At 63.4% G+C, this 20,895-nt stretch overlaps 1 protein-coding gene across 3 annotated transcripts; it reads right to left on the bottom strand.

Moving 5' to 3' along the window:
- Positions 1-2,864: 2,864 nt before the first annotated feature.
- Positions 2,865-20,179, bottom strand: FHOD1 (formin homology 2 domain containing 1). 3 transcript variants are annotated; one of them, XM_063334099.1, is made up of 24 exons: positions 19,712-20,179; positions 12,844-12,950; positions 12,634-12,698; positions 11,204-11,271; positions 11,011-11,116; positions 10,766-10,860; positions 10,220-10,331; positions 10,031-10,125; positions 9,780-9,923; positions 9,453-9,667; positions 9,186-9,296; positions 8,875-8,898; positions 8,304-8,357; positions 7,693-7,859; positions 6,506-7,434; positions 6,084-6,236; positions 5,739-5,921; positions 5,349-5,468; positions 4,950-5,111; positions 4,660-4,850; positions 4,387-4,579; positions 4,154-4,307; positions 3,891-4,067; positions 2,865-3,294 (listed from the first exon to the last, which is right to left on the bottom strand). In XM_063334099.1, the coding sequence occupies exons 1-24, from the start codon at positions 19,880-19,882 to the stop codon at positions 3,212-3,214; spliced, it is 3,879 nt and encodes a 1,292-aa protein (XP_063190169.1). In that variant the 5' UTR covers positions 19,883-20,179; the 3' UTR covers positions 2,865-3,211. The 3 variants fall into 3 exon arrangements, with proteins under 3 accessions (XP_063190169.1, XP_063190171.1, XP_063190170.1); XM_063334101.1 differs by lacking the exon at positions 19,712-20,179 and adding an exon at positions 13,057-13,245; XM_063334100.1 differs by lacking the exons at positions 8,304-8,357; positions 8,875-8,898.
- Positions 20,180-20,895: the final 716 nt, after the last annotated feature.

Here is a 20,895-nt window from a genome sequence, read left to right as displayed (position 1 = left end):
GTCACGAGACAGATCCCAGAGGAAGCTGGCTTGGCCACGCTCCAGGTGACATCCTGCCGCCTCTGCCCCCAGGGGAGAGGGCAGTAGGTCACGGCAGCTGTGACCTGGTTCTAGTCCCACGCCTCCGTCCTGCCGGGGGAAGGCGGTTGCAGAGCAGAGCGTGCCACCAGCCCCAGGTTGCTCAAGAGGGTTGGGGCCAGGAGGTAGAGGAGGAGTCCTCCAGCTGAGACAGCAGGAGGAATCTGGGGGTGGCAGACGATCCTGATGCTCCTGGAAGGTGGCCAGGGCGCACCGGTGCTTCGCAAGAAGCCTTCTGGATGACTCCAAGCCATGAACGAAAGTGAGGTGGTGCTGTGTCTGGTGGGAAATGCTGCTTGTCGTGCGAGGTGGTGGGGCTTGGTGGCAACCACGAGCCCAGGACCGTGGGTGGTCCCCCACCAAGCTCGAGGACAGCAGTGGGGATGCGCCCACGCGGCAGGAGGCTGGAGCCAACCCCGGAGCGTGGCAGCAGAGGACCCTGAGCTGGGACAGTCCCATGGAAAGGGCTGGCAGGGTGGGATGGAGGAGGCAGGGGACGTCGGAGAGCAGGTCGCTGCCACCAAACTGCTACAGAAGAGGGGAAATGCCACAGCAAGTGGAGCCGGGCTCGTCCCTGCTGTCCCTGGAAGGGGGCCAGGGCGAGATGGGGGCCAGGGACGAGCGGTGGGGAGACGGCTGAGGAGCAGGGGGATGGGAGCCTGTCCCTGCCAGCCAGACAAATGGCCGGACCAAGGACGCGGCTGTCATCCCAGCGGGGACACGGAAGCGGCAGGACGCCTCGCCGGGGTTGGGGAGCGGGTTGCAGCCCCCCTGGGTGCCGGGGAGGGGAGAACAGCAAACGCAAGGCCAGCAGCGAGCGCCCCAAGAGCAGTTGGGACAGGAGGCGTCGTTTCGGGTGGCCTCGCCGTGTGCGTGGCCGCCGTGCCCCCTCGTGGCAGCAGGACACAGCTGGTGGCCCAGGGCTGGCGTGGGATGAGCCTGAGCCCGGGTGCAGGCAGGGATGGAGGCAGGGCCGGAGGCAGGGATGGAGGAGCTGGGTGCTCCAGCAGGGTCCCCTCATCCCACCCGGCGCATCCTCCTGGGGGTGCAGCACCCCAACCCCGGCTCTGCTGATGCAGCCTGAGGCCACGCGTGTCCCAGGTCCCCACCAAGCTCACGAACCTGCTTCCACTCCCAAAGGAGTCTCTGGCATCCTGCCACCCCATCTCTTTCCCGGGGGGGGGGGCTGCACTTGCCTGGGGTTTTTTTGGCATAAGCCACTTGCGCCATGGCCAAGCCAAGCACTTCAGGCGCCGCTCAAGGGCAGCGTGTGCCCGGGGCCGGGCCGGGAATCCTGGAAATATCACCAAGGCTGCAAAAAACCCCAGACAGAAAAAAAATAAGCAGGTTGGTGGAGGCCTTCGCTGAGGACACGGCCGTCCCAAGTGTCGCCAAACCGCTTGGGGGGGGACGACATTCCCCGGCACCCTGCCTCAGTTTCCCCCAGTGAGCCCTTGGGAGTGATAGTCCTGGGGTTGTCACATGTATAATGTCACTTTGGGTACCTGGGGCATGTGCAGAGGGTCAGGGAGATGCTTTCCTACCCCTTTCTCCTTTCCCCTGTGCATCCCAGCGGCTTGGCATCCCACTATCCCCAAAGCCACCCTGGACCATCGCAGGCACCTCACAATCTGCGGCGAGCTGGCACTGCCCGGCTCCTCTGAGGCCACCGGCGTGTCCAGCCATGCGGGACAGGGACAACCCTGGGCAGGGGTTAGCCGGGAGGAAGGAGCTGCCCTGCCCGGTGGAGTTTTTCTTCATTCCTTGAAAGCCGCAGAGACCTGCTGTGCGGGATTCGGGGCTGGAGGCAGCGCCGGGGCAGCGCCGAGGTGGAGCTGTGGTGATGGATGACATGACATCGTTCCCAAATGCCTCTGCCACGGGTGACAGTGCCCAAAGCATTGCAGCTGGCAGAGGAGGATGCTCAGAAACGGTACCCCACCCACCATCTAGCATCCGCTGGCAGCATCACGGCGAGCACCCAGCCTGGGGTTTAATCCATGGCCGAGATGACACAAGTGGCACTGGCCCAAGAGGTGGCATGTCCCTGCCTGGACATCTCCCAGGCCCCATGGAGACAGGCAGGCGCTGCCCTGCGTGCATTTACACCCTGAGGCAGCCCATCTCTGCCAAGCGCAGGGAGATGTTTCCGAGGCTTGCAGCTCGGCCAGGGCCAGGTTTGCAGCAGACAATGTGGCTGCTGCGCCCTGGACATGCTCAAAGAGGGACCCAAGTCCTGGTCTGGCTAAAATCGCCCAGGAGAGGTTTGTAAGGGAGAGGCGAGGTTTGAGACGGGGCACATACCCTTGATTTGGAGCGCAAGGCCACGGCGCAGTGAGACACTGCTCCTGCCCTTGAGCGTGCAGCCTTGAGCCTGGCAGCAATCCTCGCTCCTTCCGGCAGGGTCCCCCCGGCTGTCCCGGTATGCGGAGGGGATCACGCTGTCCCTGGGAGGGACGATGGTGCCTGCAAGCCCCAGGGCTGGCTGTTTGCCTCGGCAGCAGGGCTGGGGACGCAGCAGCAGGGATGCTGGCTTGGTCCCAGTACTACATTGCCCCAGCCTCTTGGGGCTCCGCAGGGGGACGGGGGTGGCAGGGCCAACCCTGGGCATCTCCGGCAGCACTGCTCAGGACCAGGGGGACTGCTTCCCCAGGGATGCTGGAGGGGGCATCACCCCTTCCCTCCTGCCAACCCCCGCCTTGGCCCTGCCTGCTCCAGCCCAGAGCCTCCAGCATGCCAGCCCAGCAGCAGGGGGACCCAGGCGCAGGGACAAGGGATGCCAGCAGTGTGTCAGATCATTTTATTGCCGCAGTGGCCACGGGCCAGACCCAGTTCCCAGAGAGGGTCTGGGTCCAGCCCCTTGACCCCTCTAATACTGTTGAGAAGACAAACCCCAAGCCTCTGTGCCCATGCATGGGCGCTGAGCATCCTCCACGCCGGCCTCCACGGAGCAGCTCCGGGGCATCGCTCCCATCCTGCTGCCTGCACCTCTGGGAGCGGGACACCAGCAGGGAAAAGTGAAGTGAGACCCGAGGGTGCAGAGGGGGCCAGTCCTGGAGCAGTAGTCGCTGCCACCGCGTCCTGACCGGGGGGCTGCCAGCGCTGGGGAGCAGCACGTGCCCCCTTGGCCACCTCAAACCTCCATGCCGGGTGCCCGCCCCAGGCCCAGCGCCTGCACCAGGTCATCGCTGAGCCCGCTCTTCAGCGTCCGTCTCACTGTGGGAAGAGGAGAGGGTGGCACTGGCTGCCACGGTCCCCAAGTGGTGGCCCTGGTATGCTGGGGAGGGCAGTGGTGGCATGGCCTGGTCTCAGGGTACCTCCTGCTGTGGCCTGGTGGGCTCAACGTGGGTAGTCCAGAGGTGGCCAGTGGGGTAGGAGCCAGGCATGGGGACAAGGGACAAGGGCACAGAGGTGGGACAAGGCATGGGGACAGTGCATGGGGACAGAGCCACATGGGACAAGACATGGAGGACAGGGACAGAGATGGGACAGGGATGCAAAGATGGGAAAGCACGCGGGCAGGGACACAGGACAGAGTAGAGGGACAAGGACACAGAAGTGAGAAGAGTATGGGGACAGGGACACTGAGATGGGATGAGAGACACAGAGTGCGTCAGGGCACGGGGACAGGCCACACAGGTGGGACAGGGCACAAGGACAGGGACATGGGTGGGACAGAGACAGAGAGATGGGGCAAGGGGACAGGGACACAGCGATGGGAAAGAGCATCTGGGCAGGGACAGAGTACAGGGACAGGGGCAGAGCATGGGGACAGAGACGGGACAGGGAACGGGGACAGGGATGGGACTTACAGGACTTCCTATTGCCGCGGGACCTCCTGCGCTCCTTGTTGGCGCAGGGCCGGGGGTTGGCATTGTGAGTCACCGATTTCACCAGCTGGTCCATGATTTCATCCGAAGCATCGTCTGGGGAGCTGGGAACATCCTCCTGGGCAGGAGAGCCCTGGGCCGGGCTGGCATGGCCTGTCCCTGCATGAGGAAAAAGGGCGATGCTGCCATCAGCTGTGCCCAGCCAGCCGGGCGTGCCTTGCGTGCCTCTGCCACCCCGCTCCTACCCCGGCTGGCCCGGCTGCGGCGGGGGGGTGCATCCGTGGGGGAGGTCAGCAGGCTCTTCATGCTCTCGTGACCCGCTTCCATCTGCTCCTCCGGGCCGCTGGACACCACGGCGGGCGGCAAAGCGGCCTCAGCGATGCCGGAGAACTTCTCGGTCTGCAGCGGGAGGAGAGGCGGTTGTCAAGGACCTGGGGGACATCACCTGGTGGTGGCGACTGGCTGAGCATCCCCATACCTCGGTGATGAGCCGTCCCCGGGTCTTGTTGCGCTCGCGGTGGGCGGCCCGTTTCTTCTGCTGCTGCAGGACGCGCTCCCGGCAGGTGCGGTACTCCAGGGCAAACTCCCGCAGCAGCTTGCAGATGGGCGTCACCTTCACGTCCCGCGCCGCGCTCACTGGGTACCCCAGGTACAGCAGAAAGGAGTGAAACCTGCGGGGACGTTGGTCACGGCAGGCCACCAATGGGACCGCAGGGCTCCCGCTGCATCCCTAGGGCCTTGAGCCACCAACCTGTTGAGGACGCGCCTGTGCACGACCTTCAAGACGACAATGCGCTGGGTGCTGTCCTTGAGGAAGTCTGTCAGCTTGCTCTTCAGCACCGGCTTGGTCTCGTGCTTGACAATGACCTTCAGGTTGTCCCAGGAGGCCCTGCACCTCCGCTCCAGCTGCACCAGGCTGTTGGCCAGCTCATCAAAGTCAACCTGAAAGAGTTTGATGTCCGCCCTCAGCCACGCTGGTGGAGCTGGAGAGCTGTGAGACCTGCACCCTTGCCTTGACGAGCGTCATCTGCCTTGTCTCACCTTGGCAGAGCGGGTGATGGAGGCGATCTCCGAGTAGAGGTCGGTGGTTTCTGGGAACTTCTCTACCACCATCTGGCAGAGATGGTGGAGGAGGGACTGACGGTGCACTGTGTCCTTCACTTCTGAGACCTTCTCCAGGTAGCCCAGCTCAAAGCCTCTGCTCTGAAACCTCAATGCACTCAGTGGGGCCTCTCCATCCCTTCACCATCACGCGGACCCACTCTCCAACTCCATCCATCATGCAGATCCACTGGGTCCCCACCAGCACCCACCCCACCCAACCTCCTCAGGCACCATCCCAAGCTTCAAATAGTCCCCCTTGGGCACCCATGCACCATGGCTGGTCCTGTCCTTCCAGCACGCAAGACAGGCCATGTCCCTTTGCACCCTGCTCCTCACCTGGGAGCCATTCAAGAAGTTGCCCATGGCCAGCAGCGTGGCCAGGATGCACTTGAAGGTGTGATTTCTGGCCAGTTGCTCCATGCCCACTTTCAGATCAAAGAGCGGCTCTGCGATCTCCTGGGTGAGGAGACAGGCAGGTGAGACCCCTTGGCCACTCTCTCCAAGGGAGCTTCAGCATTTGTCCTTGCCTTTGAGGACAACCACCTCATGGTCAACCCAAGCCCATGTTTGCGTTGGGGACCTGCAGCCCATCCCCAGCCAGGATGGCACCTCCCATACTTGGACATGGCTGGTGGCCACCAGGAACATGCTTGGCTCAGTACTCAGCACTGCTGGGGCTGGCACCGGTGGGAGAGTGGAGGGGAGATGGGGTACGTGGCTCTGTACCTGCTCCAGGCTTTCATAGTCCAGCTTGAAGGCCCAGAGCTGGAGCCTGGCTGTGAGATCGCTGATGGAAGACAGGGCGAGCAGGAACTGCTCCGCAGAGCCCAAGGGCACATCAGGGTTGGCCAGCTGGGCCTCCTGGATCTTCTGCTTCTCCTCCTCGGTCGGGACCATGGTCAGGATTTTCTAGAGCAGGCAGAGAGGAATGTGTCAGACTCTACACATGTCACCATGGGACGTGTCACCCCAGGGCTGGCAGCGCAGGCATCGTGGCATGGAAGCCTACTGGCCAGGGGAAACAACCTCCCCATGAGGGCCTCAGAGAGGCTGAGCTTCTCTCATGCTCACCTCAATCCCTTCCTTATTGACTGCAAACTCATCAAAGCTGAGCACGGCTGTCTTGATGATGTGCACGGGTGGCAGCACCGTGAGGCCAATGTTGATGGCGTTGCTCCTCTTGGGGTCCAGCACCACCACCACCTTCTTCCCATCGATGGCCTTCTGCAAAGAGGACAGGATAGATGGGGACAGCCAGGCAAAGGGCTCGCCTTCACAAAACCACCATGAACATGGGGAGGCGATCAGGGACGCAGCAGTGAGCCAAACCTGTGCGCTGCCCATCACTGTCCCCACCGAGCCTCTGGGTGGCAGGCAGCCATCCTCATCATAGGGTAGGGGTGACACTGCATGCCTAGGGTCCCCACAGGAGCCAACAGCCTTCCTCCCACCCCTCAAGTCCCCTGGGCTGATGGGTGCCAGCCCGCTGATACCTTTGAAGTTGGCACTTCCTTTGACCGTGACTCAAAGAGATGCTCCAGTTTGGCAACATTGACCTCAACATTCTGCAGGGACGCCCACACTGTCGCCTGGCCGAACCTGCCCTGCCCCACAGTGCCATCCAGCTGCTTCAGCTCCTTCCAGAAGAGCTTTACTGTCCTCTTCTTCTTGGCCTGGGAGGGGCCATCTGTTGCTGAGGGACCTGGCAGTCCTGGGGGAGGTGGGCAGCCAGGGATCACAGGAGGTGGAGGTGGTGGGCAGCCAGGGATTGCAGGAGGTGGAGGTGGAGGTGGTGGGCAGCCAGGGATTGCAGGAGGTGGAGGTGGAGGTGGTGGGCAGCCAGGGATTGCAGGAGGTGGAGGTGGAGGTGGTGGGCAGCCAGGGATGGGAGGAGGTGGCGGGGGAACCGTGAGAGCCCCAGCGCTTGTTGCTTCAATGCCGGGAGGAAGGAGGGAGCCATTGGTCATGGGCCTGGTGTCCAGGACGTCAAAGTCTTCTTCTTCCCCCAGATCAGTGAAGTCCAGGTCCTTGATCTTCAGCTGCACAGGACTGGCCTCCAGGTGCTCCCATGTCAGCTCCACGTCTTTCTTGATGGGCATCATCCCGGTGTTCTCCAGCTTCTGCGTGTGGGTCTCGGCATCTACGCCGGACAAGGCACGTGCCAGCTTGGCATGGGCACTGGCCACTGACCCATCCGGAGCCCTGCTGCGGAGCCAGGCGCCCTCTTGCTCCCGGCTGCCACTTCCCTCAGTGTCCATCTCCACCTCACCCTGGACCGTGTGGGATGACGGGACCTCCGGGAAAACCTTCTCCCTCACCGGCTCTGAGGAGCCCTTGGCATAGAGCATATCCAGCATAAACTTGGTGTCGGAGGAGATGGTGCTGCAGGAGTCGGTGGTGTCCGGCCGAGCCAGGCGAGACCCTGCAGGGAGAGGGGGAGAGGCTGGGACAGTCCCCTTGGAGGGGGCAGGTGCTGCTGGGCTCCACGTAGAGTTGAGGTCCTGCTCCCCAGTGGGGACCTTGGATGTTGGCATTGGGAGCGGGATGGGGAGGTACCACCCAGCTCCTCCATGGCTCTAGGTATCACAGGCATGGGCTGGGGGGCAAAGGGGCCACTAACACCCACCCCATGGACCCCGATGAGCCCAGAGCCAGGAACACACACCCCGGGAGCACCTACTTATGCCAGGTGGCTCCATCCCGGGCTCAGAGGTGCCGCTGTCCCTGTCCCACGGGAGAGCAGTGGGATGCTCCAGCGCAGCATCGCCGAAGACATCGAGCCGTCCCTTGGCCATGGAAGAGATCTTCTCCTTCTGGGCTGCAGCCAGGTTCTCCAAGAAGCGAGCTCTGTGAGACAGGGGTGGACGTTGGCTGGGAGCAAGGCAGGGATGGGGACGATGGGCAAACCACGCCATGCCACACTGCACTGCCACACCGCACAGAAACCCCCTGCACTGGCCACACCACATCGGGGACCTGGAGGACTCAACCTCCTCCAAGCCCTGCAGAGAGACAGGTGATGCCACCACGGCTTGGGGACAGGGATGCTACAGCCCCACGGGAGCTGAAGGCTCGTGCCGTCAAGGTGCCACTGTCACCTGTTGGTCCCAATGGACCTGGTGGTCCTGCGACCCTCGTCCAAAAGCTGCAAAAGCCAGGAGGGCGCCCGGGCAGAGACTCGTGGGGACCCTCCTGTTCCTCATGCCCTGCATGGCCGGAGCCCAGATGCCTCCAGCCGGGCGCCGGCCTGAGGAAGCGCATGCCTGGAGACACACGCATGCCTCTACTTACTCAAACTTCCTCAAAATAGGCTTGTCCCCACGCAAGGGGGGAGCATCCTCCCGCCTGAGGGAAAACAGGGGTTAGCCCCCCACTGCCGGCAGCCCCCCAGGGCTAACGCACCCACCTGGCAGCCCTCCAGTGTGGGACCCTGGCCCCATTGTCACCCCACGGCTTTGGGGTTCGCGGGGAGCTGGGAGAGCCCCTGCGAGTCCCCTCCAGCCAGGCACCGCTGGGTGCTGGCCAGAGGCGGCACCGGCCCCCCACCAGAGCCACCCAGTTTGCCACCAGGATGGTGATGCCAGCCCCCGGCCAGCCCCGGGGTGGGGCTGTGCAACTCCCCCGTCAGGTCAGGGACATCTCACCCCAGCAGGTGGGGGATCAGAGGGTTCCATCACCCCCGGGTGATGCTGGCGATGCGGGGAGCGGGCTGGGGTCCCGCCGGCATGGCTTGGAGGGGAGAGGCGAGGGAGGGGGACAGCGAGGTGGGTGCAGGGGGCAGCGAGCGGGGCAGGGCAGCGCCCGCCCCCGCCGGAGCGTCACGCTGGGAGGGAGCACACGCGTGCAGAGCCCGGGCACTTACCAGACAGGGGCGGTTTGATGCAGCCTGCAAAAGGAAAGATAGAAAAGAGTGGGCAGAGGAGAGGGCAAGCGTGGGCAGAGAGGAGAAGCGAGGAGGAGCTGGAGCAGAGCTGTGGGTGCCCGAAGGATGCCCTGGAGCCCCCGGGTGGACCCTCTTCGGTGCCCGCTCCCCCGTGACGCTTATCTCCATCCCTGGTGCCTGTCCAGACCCTGTTTACCCCCGGGGTAGACGCATCCCACGCTCCTGGGACCCTCGCCTCTGCCACCCCTTGGGGGGATCTCCTGTGCACCCAGCCCCTCCTGGCTCCTTACTTGTAGACGCTGCGCTCGCCCAGGCCCAGGGGCTGCTCCTTCTCAGCCGGGGGGGAGGCCAGGGCCAGCCGGACGCTGGATGCGCTGTTGTAGACGCTGCTGGGACAGGGTCTGGAAGAAGAGGTGACAGGGACTGAGAGCAGGTCCTGCAGGGCTGCCCTCCACCCCGGGCACCGGGAAGAGACCCGAGCGCTGCTCATGCTGCATCTCAGCATCTTCGCCATCCCGGGAGCATCCCCACCACAGGCCACCTCTGGCCGCACTTACTCTGCTGGGCTCCTCGGCGCAGGGACAGATGGGGTGTCCTCGGTGGGCGACTCCTTCGGGGTGCCAGGGGAGCCCAGCGACGGCTGGGCATCGGGGCTGGGCTCCGCGCAGCCACCCTGGGATCGCCACCCACGTCGGCCCTCGTCCGTCCTCCTCCGCTCCTTGCGTCCCCCCGAGGGTGGCTCTTCCACGTCATCCTCCAGCTTGAGAGCGCTCTGAGGAGGGGATGGAGGGGATGGCACCGGGCACGGCACCCCTGCCCACCCCACGTGCCCACCCTCTCCGCTGCCACGGGAAATGCCCGGATCCCATGGGAGCCTCCCTCACTTCGTAGAGCATAAACTGCTGCTTCAAGTCCAGGTCGGTGCCTTTGCTGCCCAGGTACTGCTGCACCACCCGCTCCATGCCCTGCTGCTCCAGGCAGTCCGTCACGTCGTAGAAGGTGTCCTGGTCCGGGAGGGCTGCCAGCGTCTGAACAGGACCAGAGGGACGCTGCTGGGACCGGGGCGACCCACGCCGAGCCCCACCAGCGTGGCATCGTGGGGCTGCCCTTGCCACCCCCCCCACCCCCGCCAGACCTTGTTGATCAGCGTCATGGCGTACACCAGCAGCTCCGTGTCAGCCCCGTTGCGTTGCTCCAGGATGGCCATCAGGTTGGACCATGGGCAGGCGCCTGGGAAAAGCGACACGCGAAGGTGACACGCGGGCCATGGGAGGGGACACCGTCCCACAGCGGGGGCCTCGCAAGAGGCTGGGGCTGCACCCACCTCTCGCCTGGTCCACGGTGTTGACGGCCCGGATGAGGAGCAGAGCGTTGGGCTCCGTGTACTCCACGAACACCAGCAGCAGCTTCAGCGCCATCTTCACCACCAGGCGAAACTGGGAGAAGGGACGGTGGCTGGGAGGGTGGCAGGGGGCTGCCAGCGTGATGCCAGGGCACTGTGTGGTGGCTGTGCCCACATCCTAGGGCTGGGGACTTTGCTGGCAGCCTCGGGGGCAGGTCATGGTGCCACGGGGACAGGAGCCAGCCTACAGCTGCGATGCTGATGGCCAAGGGGCACCAGGAAGGAACCCAGTGCTGGATCCTCTCATTCAAGCTCCGTGCCCAGGAGCATGCTCACGCCAGGATAGGGAGCTCTGGGGACCTTGGGTGATTTCCGGATGGGTGAGTGCAGGACCCAATGCACCCAAAGGTACCAGGGCGCCGAGCCCGAAGGCAGAGGGTGGGGTAAATGCCCCGAGGGACAGTGCAAGGGGACAGCCCCAGGCGGGGGTGGGCACAGGCAGCCCCCCCAAGGGCAGCGGGCGCTTACCGGGCTTCCCGACAGCGTGTACAGCCACTGGACGGTCTCGTTGTGGTTGATGACACCCTGCATCCCGTCCACGAAGAGCATGATCTGGCTCAAGGCTGCAAGGCAGAGAGCGGGCAGGGTGATGGCGCGGGGAGCGGGGCAGGGCTTTCCCAGCCCCACGCGGCATAGCCGTGCCACGGGCGAGGGGTGGCAGCTGCCAGCCTTCCTCCCTGGGGACGAGAGATGCCCTGTAGCCAAACACCAACCCCGCAGGATGTAATTCTGGTAGTTCTGGTCGGCCTCTGCCCCCACTTTGATCAGGCACGTCAACCCCTCCAGGTTCACGAATTCAGGCACCAGGTCCTTGTCCTCCTGTGGGGCGAAGGCCAGGTGTTACCGCAGCGTGGGGGCGGGCATCCAGCCCCCCCTGAGCCCCCCACCGCGCCGGCATCACCCTACCTGAAAGAGCTGCTTGAGGGAGAAGAGGGATCGCCGCAGCTCCGGCCCCTGCGAGTTGTACAGCTTCTCTGGAAGGAAAGGAGAGAGGTGGCGCGATGGCCTGACCCGCAGGGGCTCGCTGCTCACCCGGGGCTCCAAAACACTCCCGGCTGCTTGGGAAAGCCCCGCATCCCGGCTCGAGCCCTGTGCCGTCACCGCCCGGCTGCCGGACACGCAGGGTGGAAGCAGTTGCAGCTCCACAACTACTTATTTCAGCCCTGCCACCTTCCTATTTCCTTTTTTTGCCCCCTTTTTTTTTTTTTTTTTTTGTAGATTTTTTCTGCCCAGCAATGACATAAATATCCCCTCTGGTTTCCTGTGCAGAACCGAAACGGGAACACAGGCAGGAGGCTGAGCTACTTTTAGCCGTTCCTCCCCGGGCAAAGCCCTGGCATGGTTCCGGAGCCCCCAGCAGCCCCGCGGTTTGGGAAGAGCTGCAGGATGCAGACAGGAAGGATGGCAGCGTGGTGACATCGTCTGCTTGGGGACAAAAGGACAGTCACCGGGCTGGAGGCTGGATGGAGACGACATGCTCATGGGGACGGTGCCTGTGGGCAATGGGAAGGCGGAAAGCCCCGCTTAAACTAGCAGAGACCAAAGGCATTGGGAACCAGCGCTTCCCGCATCCAAAAACTCAGTTATCCGAGCATCCCGAGTTATTTGGGTCAGCTTTAAAGCTGTAACAAGCCAAAATCGAGCTGTCCAAGGAGCCCTCCAGACGTGCCGATGAGGGCTCGGTAAAACACGAAGTTCCAGCAGCCTCCTCCGCTCGCTTATCGGCTTGTCAGGGCAGCCGAGAGGGAAAGCAGAGCAGCCCGGGGCTCCGCTGGAGCCTGGGAATCGCTGGCAAAGAGCACGACCCCAACCCCGGCCTTCCTGCTCCGTGCCGTGCCCCTTCCCGCGCCGCTCAGCATTGCTGCGCTCAGCGCTCGTTTGCCCCCCTGCTAAAGAGGGGGGGAAAAAAAAAAAAAAAAAAAGGCTTGAGAGTCCCAAATATTTTGCAGGACCTCCGAGCGGGCTGTCCGAAGCCACGGCAGCGCTCTCTGCTGCATGAGAGCTCTTTGTTTGTATCCTGCAAAGCTATATTTAGAGCTGGCCCGGATGACCCAGAATATCTGCAGCGGGCTCCCAGCCAAAGAGCCAAAAGTCCCGATCTCTGAGGATGGAAGGGATTAACCCAGCAGGTCCCCATCAGCATCACGGGGACCACGTCCCCTGAGGGGGTTATGGGGTGGGAGCAGCCCCAGGCTGTATCGCTCCCTCTCTGCATCACCAAAAGTGTGGCCAAAATCACTGCGGAGACCAAACCCCCTTCGTCTTGAGGCGGGGGGAGGAGGGGGCCGAGGCACTGGACCTGCACCAGCCCGCAGGAGGGAGCAGCCCCGACTCACCGATGATGGCGTGGACTCGGACGGAGAGCTGCGTGCGCAGGATAAGGGTCGGCCGTCTCCCCTTCCTAGGGTGGGGGGAAACAACTCGTGAGCACCTGCCGCAGGACCACCACCGCCCCCAGCCCCTTGCCCGTGGTCCTCGGCACTCACATGCACGTGGGGTCCCGCTGTCCCATCCCCGGAGGGCTCTGGCACCCCAACATGCCTCACCTGACCTCCTCGTAGAAACCCTCCAGATCATCCTTCTGCTCCAGGAGGGACAAGTCGAGGTCCAGGTAGTGTCCGGAGGGCGAGACCTGCAGCGTGCAGTCCTCCAGCTGGGGATGCAGACAGCCCGGCTGAGCCCCGGTACCCACCACATCCCTCCCGGCTCCCGGAGGATGCAGCATCCCCGGGTCACCCTCCCGTTCGCACCGAACCCACCAGGCAGCCGCATTCCGGGCGGCAGGTGTCACTCCGTCCCCAAGCACTGTCCCCACATGGAGAAGCCCCGGCACCCTCCACCCCAGCCCGGCGGCACACTGGGGAGAAACATGGAGCCGCAGGCTGGGAAAAGGCAGAGCGAGGGCGTCCCCGCCGCCGCCGGGCTCCTTGGCAATCCTTGGCAAGAGGCTGAACTGCTCCCTGAGGCTCCACTTAGTCAGCCGGGGTGCAACCAGGGCAGGATCCGTCTCCTCCCAGGGCTGGTGCCTTCGCCTGGGCAGATGAATCACCTCTGCCTGCGGGGACCGAGTCTGCGGGACCTGCCAAGGCACCTGGCCTGGCCAGGGATGCCCCAAACCGGGGCAAATCCCACAGGGATGTCCCCCGGCTGACGCAGCCCCTGGCTCAGCCCCCAGCCATGGGGCATTTTGCAGTGGGACGGGGCGGGGGGTGGGGGGAAACACAGCCTGAGGCCAGGCTGGGGTGAGGGCATCTCCCCCAGGCGTCCACGCACAGCACCCACGGCGCACCCCAGCCCCCGGAGGGTGCTCCAGGCACGGCACTCACAAAACCCCAGCGCGAGCCACCTGGGAGCCAGCAGCAGCCAGGCAGGGCTCCTGGGCGAGCTCCCCATGGGACAGGACAGAGGGAGGGCAGTGCCAGCACCCCTGCCACCCCAGGAAATGTGGTCCTCTTCCTAAAGCGTTTGCAGCAACCCCCCCGCCACCTCTCCCAGCTCACCCCCACTACTGGGTTTTATATAAAACCCTGCCTGGCGACCCACAGCAATGCTGGGCGCAGCTCCTGCATCTCACTGGGGTTGCTTTCCACGAAAGCCCCGTCTCCTCCAGTTACAAGCTCATGCAAGAGCTCGCACGTATGACTTCACCGCCGCTGTGACGTTAAAACCAGAGGGCAAAGGAAAATATGCCACGTGCATTAAAATAATTAATGACCCTGACTAAGCCTTGGGATAACAGGCAATTTGGCAGGGCACTGCCGTCGGGCTGGACACAGTTGTTGTGTTGTTAAGTGTCCTGCTCCACCTCCAGCGGTTGCTGGCCACGCCAGCCGGCCATGGCAACGTCACCAAACACAGGCTGCTGGCACCGGGCAAGCGCTCCTGGCTGCCAGCTCTGCCTCGGCTGGGGAAAGCTTCAATTCCTGCAGGGGGAAAGGGCTCTCCTTGGCATCCCTGCATTCCCTCAGGTGTCTCTGCCTCCTCCTGGGCATGGGAGACCCCTCCTGCATGCCCTCAGGCATCCCTGCATCCCCTCAGGTGTCTCTGCCTCCTCCTGGGCATGGGAGACCCCTCCTGCATGCCCTCAGGCATCCCTGCATCCTTCTGAGCATCCCCTCAGGCATCCCTGCATCCTCCTGGGCACGGGAGACCCCTCCTGCATGCCCTCAGGCATCCCTGCATCCTTCTGAGCACAGGAGACCCCTCCTGCATGCCCTCAGGCATCCCTGCATCCTTCTGAACATCCCCTCCTGCATCCCTGCAACCTCCTGGGCATGGGACACCCCTCCTGCATCCCCTCAGCCATCCCCCCGGGCACTGAAACACAGCGAAGAGCAACTCACAGCTCCAGCGCAAAAGCTTTGTCTTCTCTGCGCTGCCAGAACCCTGGCAAACCGGAGTTAAACGTTCCCAACTCCTACCAGGGCCGGTGATGCGTCCCAGCTGGTGGGGGAGGCCAAGCTCCCGGGACTCCGGGACTCGACCCCGTACTTTTCCCATGCGAGCTTGGCAGCGCTCCCCATGAGGGATGCTCCGAGCGCCTGGCCCCGTGTTGGGCTGTGACCCCGCCTTGGCGAACACCAGCCCCCGGGGATGGAGACGGGCTGTCCCAGGCTCAGGCCACCCTGCCAAAATTCCCAGGGCGGCACTTCCGCGCCAGGGAGCACCGACTGCCCCGGGGTCAGGGTTACTCCCGCGCCCTCGGATGAAGTTTGGAACCGTGCAGGATCCGAGCAGGGACCTTGGGGCCATGCTGCTGGGGATGGCATGTTGGGGCCACAGGGCACTGACAGCTCCCGGTGCGGGGTGGATGAGATCCATCCATCTCCTGCCTGCAAAACTGTTTTAAAATGAGCTGGGTTTTGAAGGCCATGGGGACTTGCAGGCAAAGCGGAGCTGTGGGAGGAGGAGAATGTCCCATGCTCACACCTCCAGCCCATGGCTTCTGGGAGCCCCAGCCACCCCGCAGTGGCACTGATGTCCTCCACCTGCCCCGCTGTCTCTAACCGAGAGATGGGGAAGGTGGAAACGCACAAATGTCCCTGAGGAGAAGGACTTGGGGGTGTTGGTGGATGAGAAGCTCAACATTAACACAATGTGCACTGGCAGCCGGGAAACCCCCCGCAGCCTGAGCTGCATCCCCAGCAGCGTGGGCAGCAGGGCGAGGGGGGGGATTCTGCCCCTCTGCTCCGCTCTGTGAGACCCCCCTGCAGTGCTGCCTCCAGCGCTGGGGCACCAACAGCAGAAGGACACGGAGCTGCTGGAGCGGGGCCAGAGGAGGCCCTGGAGATGCTGGGAGGGCTGGAGCCCCTCTGCTGGGAGGACAGGCTGAGAGAGCTGGGGGGGTTCAGCCTGGAGAAGAGAAGGCTCCGGGGAGACCTTCCAGCCCCTGCCAGGCCCTAAAGGGGCTCCAGGAGAGATGGGGAGGGACTCTGGAGCAGGGAGGGGAGCCATGGGACGAGGGGGAAGGGGTTTAAACTGGAAGAGGGGAGATTTAGGTGAGATCTGAGGCAGAAATTGTTTGCTGTGAGGGTGGTGAGCCCCTGGCCCAGGTTGCCCAGAGAAGCTGTGGCTGCCCCATCCCTGGAGGGGTTCAAGGCCAGGCTGGACGGGGCTTGGAGCAACGTGGTGTGGTGGGAGGTGTCCCCGCCCAGGGCAGGGGGGTTGGAACTAGATGATCTTTAAGGTCCCTTCCAACCCAAACCATTCTATGATCCTACCAACACCCAGCAGCTGTGGCCGGCTTTGAAGCTCAGCAAGGACACGCGTGCCAGCAAGCGAGTCCCCAGGGAAAACCATCTCCTCCCAGAGCGAGACTGTCCGTCCCCTCCCAAACCATGGGGATGTGATGGAGACATCTCCACCTCTGAGATGGAGTCATCCTCCAGCCACAGCTGCACTCACGCCACCCACCACGCCATCACATCTTCCTGCTCACCCCTATCACGGCATCCCCACGCCGGAGGATGCTCCAAGGCCACGCAGTGAATATCCTCTTTATCTGCCAGCAGAGGAAACACTTTCCCCCCCTCCCTAACCCTTACTTTTTGTGGTAACCACAATTTCCCAACATCGCAGCCGCTCTTCTGGGAAGGCTATGGAGTAATTACAGAAAAAAAAATTACATTTTTTGCTCCAGCTGAGGCAGAGCTCAAGGCAGCAGTTAAAGACAAGGCACCGGCGGGTCAGAAGCACCCGGCATCACAAACCTCTGCTCACCCTCCCAAAATACACGGGGATGGATGGTTTATAGAGCGACGCCGCTGGCAACCAAAGGTGGTCACCGCGATTCGGTTTCAGGGCTCAGAGGGGTGTTTATTGCGAGGGCACTTGGCCGCTGCCCCTGGCCTGCTCCTGCCTGACGGATGGCAGCAAGTGGGTGGGAGCGCTGCCATTGCCTTACCACGGGATGGGGCGGTGGACAAAAAATAACCCCCAGGCCGGGAGGGATCTCTGAAGGTCGTCTTGAGATGGCCCAGAACTGCACACTCGCTCACACGCGTCCCTCTCCAAGCTCCTCCAGCCATGCCTGTTGCTCGTTAACAGATCCCTCGTTTCTCCTCGACAGCAGGAGGACCCCAGTCCCGGCAAGCAGATGGTGTCCCGCTAGAGCCATGGCACAAAGGCCTGGCCACAGCTCCCGTCCCAGGACCCACGTAAGGACCATGCTGGGAGCTCGGAATGCCGGAGGCTGCTGGGCACCGGCGCTCGGCTCTAAGCATCTGGCAAGAAGCCGACGGCAGTTTCAAAGTGGTTAAGCTGGGGGGACGGCAGCGCTGCCGATGACCCTGTCTCACCGCTTTTCTGCCTGCCGGAGGTTAAGAGGGGCAAAAACCCTCAGCAAAGCCCACCTTGAGGCGGTTAGGAAAGAAGAGGACAAGCAGGGATGGCGGGATGGGGCTTGTGCACTTCATGTGTGCACCAAGGTCGCCCCAGCAGCTCCTCTCTCAAGCCCGGGAGCTCGCAGCCAGCTCCTGGCTTCCAGGAGGGCGAGCTGTTTGCTCTTCCCAGGTTTCCAGGGTAGGAAGGGGAAAGCAAAACTCCAGCCTGCTGGATTTTGCAATTGTTTGGAAAAATCCCTAGATTCAGAGGTGAGATAGTGCTGGGGGCAAGGGAGTGCAGTGGCCTTTGGGGACTGAAGGGACAGCCAAAAAGAATCTGCCCTGCCAAAACCTGCCTGCGGAGGTTCAGAACCCCCCCACACCCAGTGCGAGCATCACCCAAGGGTACTAGAAAAATGCTGGAAAGCAGGAGAAGATAGTATCGGCCCAGAGCTGAACAATGCGGCAGCGGCAAACAAAGCCGGAAGGTATTTTTCGAGCACAAACAGACTTTCCGGAGAGCATGAAAAAGTCATCAGCGGTGAGCCGTGCTCGGGGAGAGGAAGCGCCGAGGGTGTCACAGGGCAGGACAGGCTGTTCGAGGCAGCGACGCCGGCACGGGAAACCTCCTGCTCATCATCTCTAGGCTGCTCCCAGCTTTGCTGTGCCCAGGGAGGGCAAGACCCGGCTGGTCCCCCCCGGGGCAGCTCATCCCCTGGGTGCCTGTGGTCTGGTTCTCCTCCCACCAGGTGGGGAACCCCAGCCTCAGCTCCCTCCCAGCCATCGCATCCTTCTCCCGGTGCTTTGCAGCTCCGGGCATGCTGCCCAGCGCACGTCACCTTGGGACAAGCCTGGCACTGGGCATCCCCAGCTGAATTTTTTTACAGCCAGTTCCTTGGGAAAAATCCGACTGTTCATTTACTAATTTTAGGGAGGCGAGTAATGGAGCTGAGCGGGCGCTACCTGGCACAAAGGGCACCAAGAGAGGTTTCGGCTGGTCATGCCAGGGTAATGACGTCTGCGTGGCTACAGGCTGCCGGCTCCGAATTTGGACTGAACCGGGTGGCTCAGGAAACCGACCTCGCTCCGCAGGGTGTAAATCCCGTGGCAGGAGGCTCCTGATGGAGACATTGGCTCGCACAAATCCCAGCCAGCATTCCAGCTTGTCAGGTTGGGATGAAGCTCCGTGTAACGAAGGCAGTATGGTTTATAACTTATACAAACCAGGGATCTGGCTTATTAACCCAGAGCAAGGTCCCAGCTGCCAGTCCGGGATTTTGCCATGGGGTGATGCAGGGAAATTACAGAAAAAAATCATTCGGAGCTTGGCTTAGGCAGGGAACCGAGCCCAAACCCTCCGGATTAACACAGCTCTGCCGGGCATGGGACCTTCTTGCAATGCTCCTGCCCTCGGGAACGTCACGTCCAGCTCCTCGTGCCACCATGGCAGCACCCCGGGTTGGCGATCCTGTTACAGCCAGCTCCTGCCCGGGAAGGAGAGCACACGCCTGAAATTTGAGTTTGCTCCATTCGTCATGTCTCGGGGGCTGTTTGTTCCCAAACAAACTCCCTTTAGTCACCGCCTAAAAATCCCGTGATGGCGACAACATGAGACGCGGCTGCTTTGCTCCAAGAAAAATGAAAAGGGGGATAAAAGGGAGGTTTTTTTGGTGCAAGGCAAAGGTCTCACAGCGATCCCCTCTCCCCTGGCAGGCCAGCAAGCTCGGTGCCAGGCACACAGAGATGATTTCCCCTTCCTGCCGCCTTTGGTTCTCCCGTCTGGCTCCTGGCAGGGTACGCTCCCCCTGTCTGCCTGGGTCCCTGCCTCCCTGCAAGACAGAGGTGCTCAGCCGTTGCCAAAGCTCTGCTGGGTCCTGCATTTGTAAGGAGGAAAAAGCCCGTCCCCACGCTGTAAAGGATGCTCTGCGAGCTTCATGCCAACACAAGATACCCAGGAGGGAAGGAGCCCATTTCCTCCGCTTCCCAGCCTAGATCAGGCCCGAGGGCACGCAAGCAAGACCCAGCACCTCGCTTCAGCTCCGGCCTCCTGCCTTCCTCCCGGCCGGAGGAAATTGCTCAGCATGAATTTCCGCGCTTCTCTCCGGTGGCAAAGTTACCGCCGAGACAGAGGGGCGAGGGGCTGGTGGCGCCGCTGTCACCTCCCCAAGGCCCACGCGCCTCAGCGAGCGGGGACACCGGCCAGGTCCCCGGTTAGGGAGCCGGTGTGCTCCCGTCGAGGCTCAGCTCCGCTCCCGGTAGCCGGCGCGGAAGGGGGATGCTGCCCAGGATCAGCCCCGACGACACGGGGATGGGCGCCTGCCCTCACTCTGCTTCCCTCTGCCCGGGTTCCTGCCTGCTGTGAGCAAGCACATCCTCTTCCTCCCCGCCGACTCATCCGGGGCCGGCCGAGCACTGGCATCTCCCGCGGGGGCTCACGGATTCCGCCGTGACTCACACCGGGAGCGCTGCCCGGGATCCGCCGGCGTGGGGGGGTGGGGGTCGGGGCACACATCCCGACCCCCGTCCCTCGCCTCCCCGCTCCTTCCAGCCGACAATCCCCCCTCTTCCTCGCCCGCCCCCGGCTCCCCCTCACCGGCAGCGGGGCCCCGAGCAGGCGGTGCAGGGCGGGCAGCTGCGCCCCCAGGGCCAGCGCCTCCTCCACGGCGTAAACCGGGGCTCGCCGGGGCTCCGGGAAGCTGCCGCAGCCGAAGGGATCCGCGTCCTCCAGGTACTGCACCCGGCAGGGCACGGCCGCCTCCGCCATGGCCGCGCCGCCGCTCGGCTCCGCTCCCCTCCAGCGCCGCCGGGGGCGGGGGCGGCCGCGGCCGCGACACGCCCCTCCCGGCCACGCCCCCCTGACCACGCCCTACCACGCTCCTCTCCCGTAACGACCGCTCGGTGCTCGGCGCGCCCTCCCGCGGGCGGCCCGGCGGAGGACGGCGGCTCCGGGGGGATGCTCCGGGGGGATGCTCGGCGGGATGCTCCGAGGGTTGCAGTGGGGGGATGCTCCGGTGGAATACTCTGGGGGGATGCTCCGGTGCTTGCTCCGGGGGGATGCTCCGAGGGTTGCACTGGGGGGGATGCTCCGGGGGGATGCTCCAGGGGGATGCTCCGGGGGGATGCTCGGGGAGATGCTCCGAGGGTTGCTGTGGGGGGATGCTCCGGGGGAAAGCTGCGGTGGGATGCTCAGGGGGGATGCTCCGGGGGGGTGCTCCAGGGGGATGCTCCGAGGGTTGCAGTTGGGGGATGCTCTGGTGGGATACTCTGGGGGGATGCTCCGGGGGGATGTTCCAGGGGGATGCTTCAAGGGTTGCAGTGGGGGGATGCTGCAGTGGGATGCTCTGGGGGGATGCTCTGGTGGGATACTCTGGGGGGATGCTCCGGGGGGATGTTCCAGGGGGATGCTTCAAGGGTTGCAGTGGGGGGATGCTGCAGTGGGATCCTCTGGGGGGATGCTCCAGGGGGATGCTCAGTGGGATGCTCCGAGGGTTGCTCCGGGGCGATGCTCCGAGGGTTGCAGTGGGGGGATGCTCCGAGGGGATGCTCCGGAGGGATGCTCGAGGGGTTGCTCCAGTGGGATGCTCTGGCATCAGGGATGCTGCAGCAGGATGCTCCAGGTGGATGCTTGTCCTGGTTTGAACAACACAGCACTCATTTCTCTCCTAACGCCTGGGAAAACTGCACTTTTAGAAGATGCCAGTGTCTGCATTTGTGAAAATATTTACTTTATCGCCAGCTCTAGAGTGCGGGTTTCAAGGTCTCGCTGTTTTTGAGCCT

Source organism: Chroicocephalus ridibundus, chromosome 4 (genome assembly GCF_963924245.1).
Source record: "Chroicocephalus ridibundus chromosome 4, bChrRid1.1, whole genome shotgun sequence".
Lineage (NCBI taxonomy): Eukaryota > Metazoa > Chordata > Aves > Charadriiformes > Laridae > Chroicocephalus > Chroicocephalus ridibundus.
Note: the sequence above shows the minus strand (reverse complement) of the source record. Positions and strands in the feature narration are given on the sequence as shown.

What these genes read in the sequence shown, in the direction of transcription:
- FHOD1 (XM_063334099.1), bottom strand. Translation starts at nt 19,882, where the DNA reads ATGGCGGAGGCGGCCGTGCCCTGCCGGGTGCAGTACCTGGAGGACGCG. An exon ending in AGCAGTTTATGCTCTACGAA is followed by an intron (nt 9,668 to 9,779) that starts GTGAGGGAGGCT and finishes TCCCCTCCTCAG; the next exon opens with AGCGCTCTCAAGCTGGAGGA. An exon ending in GCGCCGAGGAGCCCAGCAGA is followed by an intron (nt 9,297 to 9,452) that starts GTAAGTGCGGCC and finishes CTCTTCTTCCAG; the next exon opens with ACCCTGTCCCAGCAGCGTCT.